Below are 12,825 nucleotides of genomic sequence, written 5' to 3'. Positions count from 1 at the left end.
CCACTTAGGGGATGGGGTTGATCTGGGAAGAACATCTGCATGCTTGCATGCACAAGGTTCCAAGTATAATAAATATCTTACAGTGCTCACACATATAGTCTCCCATTCAAATGCAATCCAGGGCAGACTCTGCTTAGCAAAAGGAACAATTCATGCTTGTTACCACAAGACCAGCCCAAAGATCATGTCATGTGTTCTTAGCTACTTTTAGGAAGAAAGGGTTGGAGGCAAGAGAAATCGTACAGCCAAAAGGAATTTGCTCCACCTACTCATGCACAGTCCTGAAGCACTTAGCAAGCACTGCACTGTAATGCCCACAGGGTCCTTGGACTGTGTTTCTCATATAACAGCCTGCAATGCAACATGTCAAACTACTTTTGAAACTGAAGAGATGTCCAAAAGCATGTGTTCAGCATGGCAAGAGAGTTTGCTCTTTGCTCTTCAAACAGGGAGAATAAAAAATTCCAGGGGGCATGTCAGAATCCTTGGGGGTGCTTAAAGCTGTTCTTTGGACTTCAGCCTATACCTTTCACTAAACCCCTGTAATTAATGCATGGACAAGAAGTGGGTGGGATGCCTTCTTCTAGATATCCTGCTATTTTATCCAGCGTTTTTACTTCATCTTGTTACTTTTCATGTAAAGCTGTTCTACTTACTGTGTCCAGGTTTATAGTTGTCTGGAAAAAACGGGTTTCCAGGATGGTTTCTCTTTTTTTAGCATCTTAAGTAAGTGTGTGTGTGTGTGTGTGTGTTTGTGTGTGTGTGTGTGTGTGTGTTGGGTTTCTCTGTTACTGACAATGCAACAGGGGATGGGGCCGTATCTCTGTGGTAGAGCATCTGCCATCCATGCAGAAGGTCCCAGGTTCAATCCCTGGCATCTCCAGGTAGGACTAGGAAGGATTCCTTCGTGGAGCCTTGGAGTGCCACTGCCAGTCAGTGTAGACAATGGACCAATGGTCCAACTCATTATCTGACAGCTCTGTATATTCCTAGGTATAAAGATTTGTGTTTCATTCAGCAACCAGATAGTTTTGTCTGCTCCAGTACATAACTGTTTCAGGCAGGCCAACAGATGTGATGTCAAGTTTAAAAGATTTCAACAGACTTCCTGTGTCCTGACACTTGTAGCTTTATGCTCTCTCAGTGCTTTCTTGTTGTGGGCTATACATTTGCTGCTCCATCCCACCAGACATGTGAGCTCTTTAATTCCCTAAGACCTCCGCTTTTGAAAAACTTGAGAAATGTTCAGGGAGTTGAGAACTTACTAATCACTGTGTCAGAACCAGGTGTTGTCCACGTGAAGGCTGGGTTCCGTTTCAGGGATGGTTTCCTGTAGCATTGTTGTTCCTGCAGCACTCCTCTTGGACCCACTGTATTTTGGAGCAAACTGCTGGTCTAGAACTTCACTTGACATTGCCATTAGGGTATATCTGCATCAGCTGTTTTCCCCAGGGCATGCTAGAAACATATAACATATCAGCATGCTGATACATACAACATGTGGCCCTAAGTGGAGTCATTGATTTGGACTCCACTTCTGGGTTTTGGTCTGTGGAATATGGTTCTGTTGGAATTTGTTCTGTGGACTTTTGTCCTGTTGGAATTTGGTACCTCCATTAGAAGTACTAAGTTCCCTGCAGTGTTCCTTGCGATAAGTGGACAGATACTGTCCTGCAAGTTTGCTGCTTGAAAATAGCAGGATGGTATGTCCAACCAGGACCAGATATATTTTTCCTTAATTATTCTGTGTGTGTATGTGTGTGCATGCTGCAAACATGTGAAAAACAAAGGGCAGTACAACTAATTCAATCTTGTGGGCTTCGCATAGCCAACGCTCAAGTTCTGATTCAGTTAGCATTTGTATCAAAGTGTAGCTGGGGTAGTTTGAGAGAGATATTGTCTGCCCCACTTTCTGCTGGTTGATGATCGAAATAAAGTTGAGACTGAACTGTCTTCCCCCGAGGAAACCACCCCACTTTTCAAAACAGACATCGGGGAGTCCAAAGCAAGTACATCTCTAGATCTAAGCCCCTTGGTTTCTGTTTAGACTTGTTTTCAGTCTCTTGGAAAACTGACTTCTGCCTTTCCCATTGTTTGAGAAAGAATAGGAGGAAATTGTCTGTCTGTCTGTTGCTCCTTTCTTAAAAACCATGGGATCCATTCCATATTTTGTATTTTCTTTTTGTTTGCTTTCTGTAGTGTTTGCTATGGCGTCAACATTCGTTGCAGATGTTAATCTGTTTGGCATAAATAACAGTGTTAGGACCAGGGTCAGTTGCCAGCTATTAAACATCAAAGCTATCCTTTCCCCCTCTGCCAGTCCTGAGCAGGAAAAAACGATGATGGAGTGAAATCATCTTTCTCTTGGCTCCTTTCTTGCTTGCATTGAACTGAGACAGAGGAGAGGAGATAAACTCATATGCATCTGGTGATAGTACTTGTCCTACTGAGGACTGATGTACTCCTTGGGGATATTTTGCAGCTCCTTCTCGAATGTTCAGCTTTTACTCAAGTAAAGCAACTTTAATTTGCGCCGTTATAAGGAAAGAAGTGCAAGCAGTATTACTCAGTTTTCAGACCCGGTCCCACCCTTCACCTGCAACATGGGACCCAGTTATAATTCCTTGTGGTATATGTTGGTCTTTTTGTCCTTCTAAATGTCTTTAAAAAGGAAAAAGTGGTGCTTGCATCAGTGCAACTTGCCTTAAGTCAGAGCGCACCAGTTGTGGGTCATAATTTACCAGTTGAAAACCAATAGTCTACCCAGCTGCTTAGTAAGAAGTAATCCAGCTCCCACCTTCTTGAGTTCTGTCTAAGGAGTCCAGACATACTGGGGTGACTGAGAATCACTTGCATACTTTGCACTCATTGTTAAGCTGTAAAGAAAAATAAGGTTCCTATTGTTAAAACCTTCGAATGATGAAGTAACTTTAATGTAAACGATTGATTGATTAAGTGATGTCAAGTTGGTGTCGACTCTTAGCAACCACATAGATAGATAGATTCTCTCCAGGATGATCTCACTTCAACTTGGCCTTTAAGGTCTCTCAGTGGTGCATTCATTGCTGTCATAATCGAGTCCATCCACCTTGCTGCTGGTCATCCTCTTCTTCTCTTTCCTTTGACTTTTCCCAGCGTTATGGACTTCTCAAGGAGAGCTGGATCTTCGCATAATGTGTCCGAAGTATGATAGTTTGAGCCTGGTCATTTGTGCCTCAAGTGAAAATTCTGGATTGATTTGTTCTATGATCCATTTGTTTGTTTTCCTGGCTGTCCATGGTCTTCTCAAAAGTCTTCTCCAGCACCAAAGTTCAAAAGCATCAATACTTTTTCTGTCATGCTTCTTCAAAGTCCAGCTTTTGCATCAATAGAGTGTCATGGGAAAAACCAAGATTAGACTACCTATATTTAGTTTTTGGCTCTTTTTGTGTTGAGGATTGTGGAGAGAAGAAACTGCAAGCTACACAGGGGGATGGGAAGTGGGGACTGAGACTATGGGGTGCCAAGTTTGCTCCTCTTCCATTCTTCAGATAATTGTGTTTTGTCTTTTTTGTGAGTTTATGCACAGTCAGCAGTTGCACCTGCTTGTATGCAGTATAATTTGAGAAGCGTATCGCATGTGGGAGAGGGAAATGGTTTTTAATAATTTCCCCAGCCTAATCAGCTGGCTTGGATGCCTGAACAGGATATACATGGCCTGCCTTATGAATACTTTATTTTGCCATCTTTCAGTGATCGTTGTGGAGAAGATCCAAATCAGAAAGTAATCCATGGGGTTATTAACTCCTTTGTTCATGTTGAACAGTATAAGAAAAAATTCCCTCTGAAGGTAAAAATTCATTTCCTGTCTGTCGTAAGTGTCTTAATTAATTGTTCCACGCTTTACCTTATTTGTACTTGATCAGACTTTCTCAATTTAGTTTTATCAGGAAATTTTTGAGTGTCCTTTTCTGAATGAAACGGGGGAGTATTATAAACAAGAAGCTTCAAATTTATTGCAAGAGTCCAACTGCTCACAGTATATGGAAAAGGTAAGAAAACCCTATTTATTTGTAGGTTGTATTTTCATCCAATTTACCTCAAGGAGAAATACAGGGAGAGTGTATTGCTTTCTTTACTTAGTAGAATCTTTCAAAGGAAGCTCATGGAGTTGTATCCTCAGAAAGCTAGTCATGAATAAGCACCACTGAAACCAGTGAGACTTGGTTGTTGTGTCTCATTAATTTCAGTGTGACTAATGACTAATTATTGCAGGTAGTAATGACTAAATATCTTAGGATACAATCCATTGTATTCCTTACATTTTGTGATCAAGGTCAGTTGCCGACTGCAAAGGTAAAAGAGAAGGAAGAAGCAGCCTCTGTGGCAATGGGGACCCAGCAGCTTTCAGAAGTGGAACGGAGGTTCCTATTCTCTGCCCTACACTTACCTGTCATTGTCCTCTGGCAAGGCTTAATTGCTGACCCAGGGTTTGACAGGTAGGCTCTAAAGAACTGTAAAACTAGTTCTTGTAAGCCCAGATAGTCATCTTTTCCCCACACACAGCAGCTTCCTATTCCTCATGACAAACTCTTTTTGAAACAGAGAATGGATGTCAGCTGTTTCAAAAGAAAGAAGTCAACTTTGACAAGCCCCCTTTCATGAGTCCGCATAGCATTTTGGATCCCAGCATATATATTAAATGAAGCTTTGTCTTCAAATTTTATTATAACCTTTTGCGTTTTCTCAACTGATGTCAGACTACATATGATAACCATTTGAAGAGCATGTGATCTGTAAAATGGAGATGGGCCTTCTGAATATCTCTTAAATCAGCATTCAAAATTGGTAACATTTGAAGTATGTCAGCTTCCTAAGAAAACCAAAGGTGATCAGTTGCCAGGCCTTTCCACTGCAGATCCTCATTAAGCACACTTGTACTATTTGAACTTGCTTTCCTCTATTCCCTGTCACATTTTTCTCCTCTGTGTCTGGGAAGAATAACCAATTCCTTGACATGTGTGAGAACTTGGTCTCCTCACTATGGGTAGTTTATCTTCCACAATAGAGACAGCAGCAGCTTTTGTTCATTTTCCCTTCCTTCTGCTGCCCCTTGCAGTCCAAAAAAAAATGTCCCCAAGGAGCCCTTACAAATATATTTTCAGTGGACATGGCAGTGCGGAAAGAGAGAAGAACTGGCAAAAATCAACCCTCCACCTTTGTGCAAGTGGAACATTCTTCCAGACACGCAGCTACCGATCTGTATGCTGCCCAATATGTCCTCTCACATAAGATGTTTTAGACATCTCTGTTTGGGGGTAGACATCATTGTTGAAAACTGGAAGTATTACTGAGAAATGCATCGAGATTGTAATCTTAGGCACATTTATTTGGAAGTAAATTCCATTGCAATCTAATGCAGCTTCAGAATAAAACCTCTTAGGGCAAGGTTTAAGCTTCTTCCTTAAGGTTCGTTCTTCTGTAATAGTCCCATCGTCTCAGGATGCAGTCCTTTATTTGAGTGGGACGCCAGGGAAGAGCTGACTTTAGTCTTCTGTAGTCTGCTTCTTCTGTCTGTCATTATCACCATAGTTTACCAAAGTGTGTTTAAATTTACAAAACAAATAGTTTTGTAAATCAGGATTTCTTAAATTAAGGTGCAGCTAATCTGTGTTTAAGTGTTCCCAAGTATGCACTTTTGCTTTAGAATGGAAGGAGTTCCTTTCCGGGCCAGACCAGGCCTAATCCAGATTCCTTTTGCAGCAGCCTGAGCAGCCAGCAGGCATTAGGCATTCTGAAGCTGACCCTTGGCCAGCCTCTGGGCTATTCCAGAATGAATGGAATTAGGTTCTTGAATACGTGCTTTAGAAATGTAGCGAAATTGCTCCTCCGTCAAATTAAGATAATTATCTCAGACGCGAATGCTTCTCTCCCCCCACCCCCACTCCCGCCATTCCTCAATAGCCCTGTAGCATTTATTTCATCACTTTCTTTAACTTGAAAATGTGATTTTAGGTTTTATGTAGATTAAAAGATGAAGAAATGAGATGTCGAAAATATCTACACCCCAGCTCCTATGGCAAAGTAATTAATGAATGCCAACAGCGAATGGTAGCAGATCACTTACAGTTCCTTCATGCCGAATGCCATAACATCATCCGACAAGAGAAGAGAAATGGTAAAGTCTTGTGTAATAAAAGCTGAATGCATGTGAACGCAAAAGTATCCTGCCTTCTAAATAACTGTACATTTGGAACATGTTCTGTCACTTATGCTGTCTTCTACTAATAGAAGTCAATTCCCTTATCCAAAAAAGGAGATGTATAGTTGATGTGATTATGGGTCAAAATATTCATTGGCCCTACTGAATGATTCTGATGCAGATAGGTGTGTAACTACTTAGTCACATGTAGTACAGCAGGACAGAAGATTGAATGGATGCCTTACTTACCTTTGCGTGGGGGTGGGGGCTTCATTTTCTTCACATGATTCTCCACTCTAAAATCATAGCTATTTCAAATTTAAAATATAGCTAAGAATCTGTATCTCTGTACAATAATGTATCAAAAAATGTCAGCTGGCAGGGTCAGCCTGTACTCTGAAGCCTGGTAATGTCCCCTCCCCCGGGAGAAGGAGAGCTGTGGTGGAGACTTGGAGAGGGAGCATGGGGTCAGAAGGCAAGAGTGGACATTAGAGCTGCCTGTTGGCAGTAAACCCAACCTCTACACTAGCCTTAGAAGATGTTCTTCCCCTTCCCCACTGCATCCTGACTCCATGGCTGGGCTGACTTATCATCTGAGTAGGAGTTGAAATAGGTTTTCACCACTTCAAAGAACAGCGTAGGTTAGATTTGTTTTCTGAGGAGGACTTGAGAGCTCCTCTCCGGCACAATCCAAGGTTGAAGCATAGCTCTGCAGTTTTTACTTCTCTCAAAGAAACTGAAAACATTTTCACCTCATTATGCCCTGTGCACCTGGAATGTTCCTGAGCTGTAATGCTCACACAGCCAATCAGAGGCTTTGCTGCCACAAGCACAATGCATATATGGTTTTTTTTAATTATAACCCAGGTCAGTGACCTCTTCCAGTGGGATTTTGTGTTTGTCTTTTTCGCCCTTTTTCAGATAACCAAAAGTCTCATGATGTTTTCTAGAATGAACATTGATAACAAAACAAAAAACAGAAAGCCCTCCACATGTCACATTAAAATAATTGCCAGAGTTCATTCTCCTAACAAGTGCTATTTCAGACACACACCATCCATACAGAATATTCTTTTGGGCTGTATCAAAGATGTAGAAAAATGCCTTGGTGTTAGAAAAAACAGAATTCTTTTTATCACGGTTACTCCTAGATAGAGGGAGAGGGTTCACAGAGGAAAACTTGTGCACACCTTGACGTGTGGTGCTAATATTTATTTTGCTGCAATTGCATAAGTTAGGGAGGTGATCTGTCAGGTGGTGATAGTCCAGCTGATGCTTCCAACATGATGGTCCAGGAAAAGAGGTGTGGAAAGTTTAGGATTTGTGTCTTGCAATGAGGAATCAAAAAATTCCAGACTACAGCTTCTCTTTTCCTCTGTTTTCTGCATTTTGTATGTATGTTCTCTCTTTCTTTCCCTAGAAGGCAACTGCTTTCAGACTGCTGTTTAAATACTAAGTTGTGATAATAGTCAACTTTCTGAGTATATCCTGAAAACCTGTTGCTTTTGTTCTTGCAGATATGGCAAATATGTACACGTTGCTTCATGCTGTGCCAAGTGGCTTACCTCATATGATTCAGGAACTACAAAACCATATCCATGATGAGGGCCTTAGAGCAACCAGCAGTCTTTCTCAGGAAAACGTGAGTAGTAGAGGGGCAAATTTTCGGATGATTAAAAATGCTGTATAGACCAGGAAAATTTGTTTGTTTTTTGTCAGTCAAGTCAAGTTTTATTTATGGTCCTAGACCAAACGATCCATACATGCAAAAGGCAAAACAAATTTATAAGAAATTCTATAGGTTCTCATTATACATCTTAAGAGCAATGTAACAAAATTTGGCTACAGAGTTAAAATTTAAAACATCCTCATCAGAGAGTAGAAATTTAACAAATTTTGTTTATTTATTAGAAACATTTGATATACCACCCACTCTAAAGACTCTGGGCGGTGTACAAAAACATGCAAAACAAGATAGCATTAAATTACATTCTAAATAAAACTAAAGTAACTAACGGTGGCGGCGGGGGGACAAATAGGTAAACTACAGTGTAAAAGCCTGGTGAAAAAGAAAAGTCTTCAATAGAGATTTAAAAATCAACAAGGAAGAAGCTAAACGAATCTGCAGGGGAAGGGTATTCCAGAGAAGTGGGGCAGCAGCCAAGAAGGCCCTTTCACGGGTCCTAGCACCCCGAACCTCTTGGAAATTGGGGACCGACAAAAGGGCCATCTGAGCAGATCTGACCGGACGGGATGTAACAGGATGGGAGAGGCAGGTCTGTAGGTAGACAGGTGCCAAGCCCCACAAGGCTTTGAAGGTCAAAACCAGGACCTTAAATTAAACTAGGTAGTGAATAGGCAACCAGTGCAATGACTGCAGGAGAGGTGTTACCCTGTCATATTTTCTGGCACCCATAAGTAAACGAGCTGCTGCATCCTGGACCCATTGTAGTTTTCCAATCATCCTCAAAGGTAACCCTAGATAGAGGGCGTTACAATAACCTAGGCGGGAGATAACAAGGGCATGGGTCACTGTCATTAATGCTTGCCAATCAGGGTAAGGGCGTAATTGACAAATCAGATGGAGCTGGGCAAAGGCACTTCTGGCTGCAGCCTCCACCTGCTGTTCAAGCAGGAGGTGCGAGTCCAAAAGGACCCAGAAATCATGTACAAATCACATACAATGAAAATGACCTGTGCATCTTGATTGCCACTCTTGTGGCTGCTGTAGTCAAAGGCTTTCATAATTATGTGAGGTACAATAGCTTTCAGATTACGTTTATAGATGTGACATTCCTTTTAATATATAATCAAGTAAACAGTGTAAGGAAAATTAAACTGCTGCTTCCCAACTAGGACTTTCGCATGGAGAGTACTTCTGTATTTTTTGGCAAACCCTCCTTTCCCTCTGCAGCTGCCTGTGCCTCCCAGAAATATATCCCTGAAGGCTGGGGGACTCCCCAGGGACATATTTTAGGAGGCATATGAAGCAGCAAAGGGAATGAATAACTGAAAATGGCCCCTCCCCTCCATGCACAAGCAGAAGCACTCCCTCTGTGCAACTGTTACTGAATATTGGCATCTGGGTGTCAGCTGTTCTGTGTATCTGCCCATAACCTTGCCTATGAGTGTGCCCTTCACCTTTTTCCAGCTGAGTATGGATTCTGACAACAGTAACATACTGAAGTGGCCCTTAGTGCACACATCAGAGGATATCATAGGTTGGAACGCCCCAAACTTTTAAAAAGAAGTCTCAAGGCAACTTATCTTTTGAAAGGGGTATCTTGAGCTTTTGTCGCTGAAAGTTTGATAATGATCCCCCCCACGCACCATGGGATCTATGGAAGTTTCGTTTCTTAGAGCTAACATAAACTAATAATTGAAGAGTATCTTGTGATGCACACAGTTGTATGACTGAACAATACTACTACTAATAGTAGTGATAGTAGTATGATTGAACATGGCAAATATACCTTAGAGATTGTGCGACTTGGTTAAATGTTCACACCTTAGCAGGTTTCTCTTAGCCCTGTAAGCTAAACTTTCTCCCTGGCAAACTAACTGTTGGGGAGCTGGGGGAAGCATGTTGGTTTTTGCATTTCTCAATAGCATTTATCATATCTGTGATTTTGTCTTCAGATGCCCACCCAGTTTGTGGAGTCAGTGTTAGAAGTACACAGTAAATTTGTTCAGCTCATCAGTACAGTTTTGAATGGTGATCAGCGCTTTATGAGTGCCCTCGATAAGGTAATTCCAGCAAAAGAGCTGGAACCATATAACTTAAAAGGGAAATGCTTTGTTCTGTGAAGAATTCTATCTGGTAGAAGTTTTTTGGATACTGTACTTTTGCATTTTGATATATTGTACTTTCTCTCCCTTGCACTTATGGTTGCCTGCCACATGGTGGAGCAGTTGCAGATTTAAAATACTGCATACAGTCCTACAAGTTCTATGTGTTGATTGCATTTTGAAGAGAGAAATGCTCTTTTCTGCTGTTTTCATGTCCATCTCATAAACAATGGACAGAATGATTTCCCAAAATAATTTCTAAACACTTACAAATCAAGTTGTCAGCAATCCTAAAATGTGATATAGGAACCATGTTAAGGTCATAGGAACCTTCAAATTAGACAAGCCCATATTTCCACTATCCCAATGTGCTCTGCAACTAGCAAAAAAATTCTAATTTCCTAATATGGTCCCGGTCCATGCGGTCCATATTTCCCAATATGGTCTGGAAGCTTCAATCCCAGCCAGTTATGAGACAGGAGCAACTAGGGTGCTTATCCCCTGTGTTTTGCAATAGATTTTGCCTGGAGGCCAATCAACTGTATTTATAAACCCAATGGGCTGGATCCACATCACTTTTATATCCTGTACAGCACCTAACATGCTGCTCGTTCTTAATATATTTTTAGAAGAAGAAGTAGTAGTAGTAGTAGAAGAAGAAGAAGTAGAAAGTAGATGTGGAGAAATGGTTGACCATTCTTAAATTGAAGTTTGCTCATGTGGCTTAAGTAGCAAGATAGACACACCATGTCTTTGTGGGGACCCACTTGGGATTAATGAGGAGGCATCATATGGCTAGCATATGTCCACATGTGCTAGTCTGATTCTCTTTCTCTGTCTATCTTCTCATTTCTAAATAGGCTTTGACATCAGTAGTGAATTATAGGGAACCAAAGTCAATCTGCAAAGCACCTGAGCTGGTAAGCAACAAATATGTTTAAATAGTTATAACTGAAAGCATGAACCATGTTCAGATAGCATCATTAGGCTGTTGCACAATTTAAAGAAGTCTTGATCAGCATCATGTGGGTTTGAGTCAGTTAATCACATTAAAGTTGCACATGAGCAAAAACAATAGTTCCGAAGCGAGAAGTATGCTTTCTTTGTTCTTCAGTGATGTATGCAAGTGTCAACACAGGCATTGTCTTTGAAGAGGCATTCCATCCTGTGTCAGAGAAAAGGGGGAATGCCTCTTTTAAGATAGTCCATGCGAGGGGTAGCCAACCTGAGGCTCTCCAGCTGCTGTTGGCTGTATACATTGCAGCTAAGGTTGATAGGAGTTGTAGTCTAACAACAGCTGGAGAGTCCTCAAGTTGGCCACCAGTGTTCTCTCTAATTTTTTTCATCTGTGTGCAGAATGAGTTTTTGTTCTGGGCAGCAGTATCAAGGCAGTGTGTGCACACAGGCATTCAGAGTGGGGCCTTCCTGATTCAACCTGAGCAGGTTCTAAAATTAACTGAGTGGAAATCAGAAAACGTGTGAGCACGCGACGTGCACATACACACACCTTAGAGGGAACAATGTTGACTACCCAGCTATGTGCCACCTGCATTTTTCCCCAAAGGGAAGAAGGTTTATAAAATCACACATGTCTATGTGTGTCCTGATAACCTAAGTATTTGCAATCTGATAGAAGCCAGATTTACAGAAGACACAGGATAGGGGCAATTTTAGATTGAGCCACCATCTTGAAAACAGAAACACCAGTCATATGACTTGGCTGTTGAAAGAAGCAGAAAATAAGTTCTATTAGATCTGGGCCGAGAGTCATAAGAATGGGGTAATGTGCCTGTGCGGGACCCTTGCGGTAGAATGCTACATCTTGTTGAGGTCACCGAGCCTCGCCCACATGCCTTCAGTGTGCTATTTAAAGGCAGGCTGGGCACCTGTTCTTCAGTTCCGCTGTTGCGTTCAGTCCTCGGGCTGTCGCTCAGTGTCGGTTAAGTTGTTCTTTTTGAGTTTATCTGTGATATTAAAAATATCTGACTGAATTTATTGGATGTGACTTGGAATGGCTTCTGAACTTCGCTAGTGTTTTTTCGAATGGCTGAGGAGAAATGGACCTTCAAGAGGTGCACTGGCTGTAATGCCAAGCTTCCCTCAAAAGATATCCATGACTTGTGCTTAATCTGCCTGAGAGAAGAGCACAATGTCTCTTCATGCAAGATATGCCTATCTTTCTCAAATCAGACGAGAAAATATTGGGCCTTGTGGCTTCGTGCCACCATTTATGATGAGATGCTAAGCCCTTCAACATTGGGAGAACCCTGCCCTACAATCTCATCGTTGACTTCGAAAACTTTGATGTCGACATCTAAGTATCCTTCTATGAGTCCACAGCCATCGACATCGAGCTCTGAATTGGCATTATATCAAATCCCAAAAATCTGTTCGAGGTCCATTCTCCTTGCAACACCAGAGTCTTTGAAGTTGAAACAAAAGCATTTGGGATTGGAAGACCCTCCCTCCTCCCAAGACTAAAGAAATCCAAAACAGTGGATTTAACGAAGGAAAGAACACTGTCTCCTTCAGGTCTTCAGAACCTGCCTCTGATTTTGGTATCGACAAGCATCTCTTGGCATCAAGAATTTCGACTTTGAAAGAAAAGGAACAACCAACATCAGAAGCATTGAGAGCCCTCGACGTCGACTGTGCATCGGCGTAGAGATTGTAGACACCGAGAGCCCACTCTCTGTCTCCAGCTCCTATTCCGATAAACTCTTCACCACCGTCAACACCTGTAGATCAATGTTGAGAGATTCCTTTGGTATCAACCCAGCTTCTTACGACTTCAAAAGCTTGAGTTCCTTTCTCAACTTTAAACACACCAGTTCTGTCAGCATCAAAGTTGGTGA

At 41.7% G+C, this 12,825-nt stretch overlaps 1 protein-coding gene across 5 annotated transcripts in view; it reads left to right on the top strand.

The window, feature by feature from the left end:
- CUL2 (cullin 2) overlaps positions 1–12,825 on the top strand; it is a 90,353-nt gene that overhangs the window by 52,185 nt on the left and 25,343 nt on the right. For all 5 annotated transcript variants that reach the window (XM_053259647.1, XM_053259648.1, XM_053259646.1 and 2 more), the window contains 6 exons: positions 3,733–3,829; positions 3,921–4,031; positions 5,995–6,157; positions 7,699–7,823; positions 9,821–9,928; positions 10,831–10,890. In XM_053259647.1, coding sequence (XP_053115622.1) covers positions 3,733–3,829; positions 3,921–4,031; positions 5,995–6,157; positions 7,699–7,823; positions 9,821–9,928; positions 10,831–10,890 — 664 coding nt within the window. The remainder of the gene's footprint in view (positions 1–3,732; positions 3,830–3,920; positions 4,032–5,994; positions 6,158–7,698; positions 7,824–9,820; positions 9,929–10,830; positions 10,891–12,825) is intronic.

Source organism: Hemicordylus capensis, chromosome 6 (genome assembly GCF_027244095.1).
Source record: "Hemicordylus capensis ecotype Gifberg chromosome 6, rHemCap1.1.pri, whole genome shotgun sequence".
Taxonomy (NCBI): Eukaryota; Metazoa; Chordata; class Lepidosauria; order Squamata; family Cordylidae; genus Hemicordylus; species Hemicordylus capensis.
The sequence above is the reverse complement of the archived record's forward strand: the minus strand, read 5'-3'. Positions and strand labels throughout refer to the sequence as shown.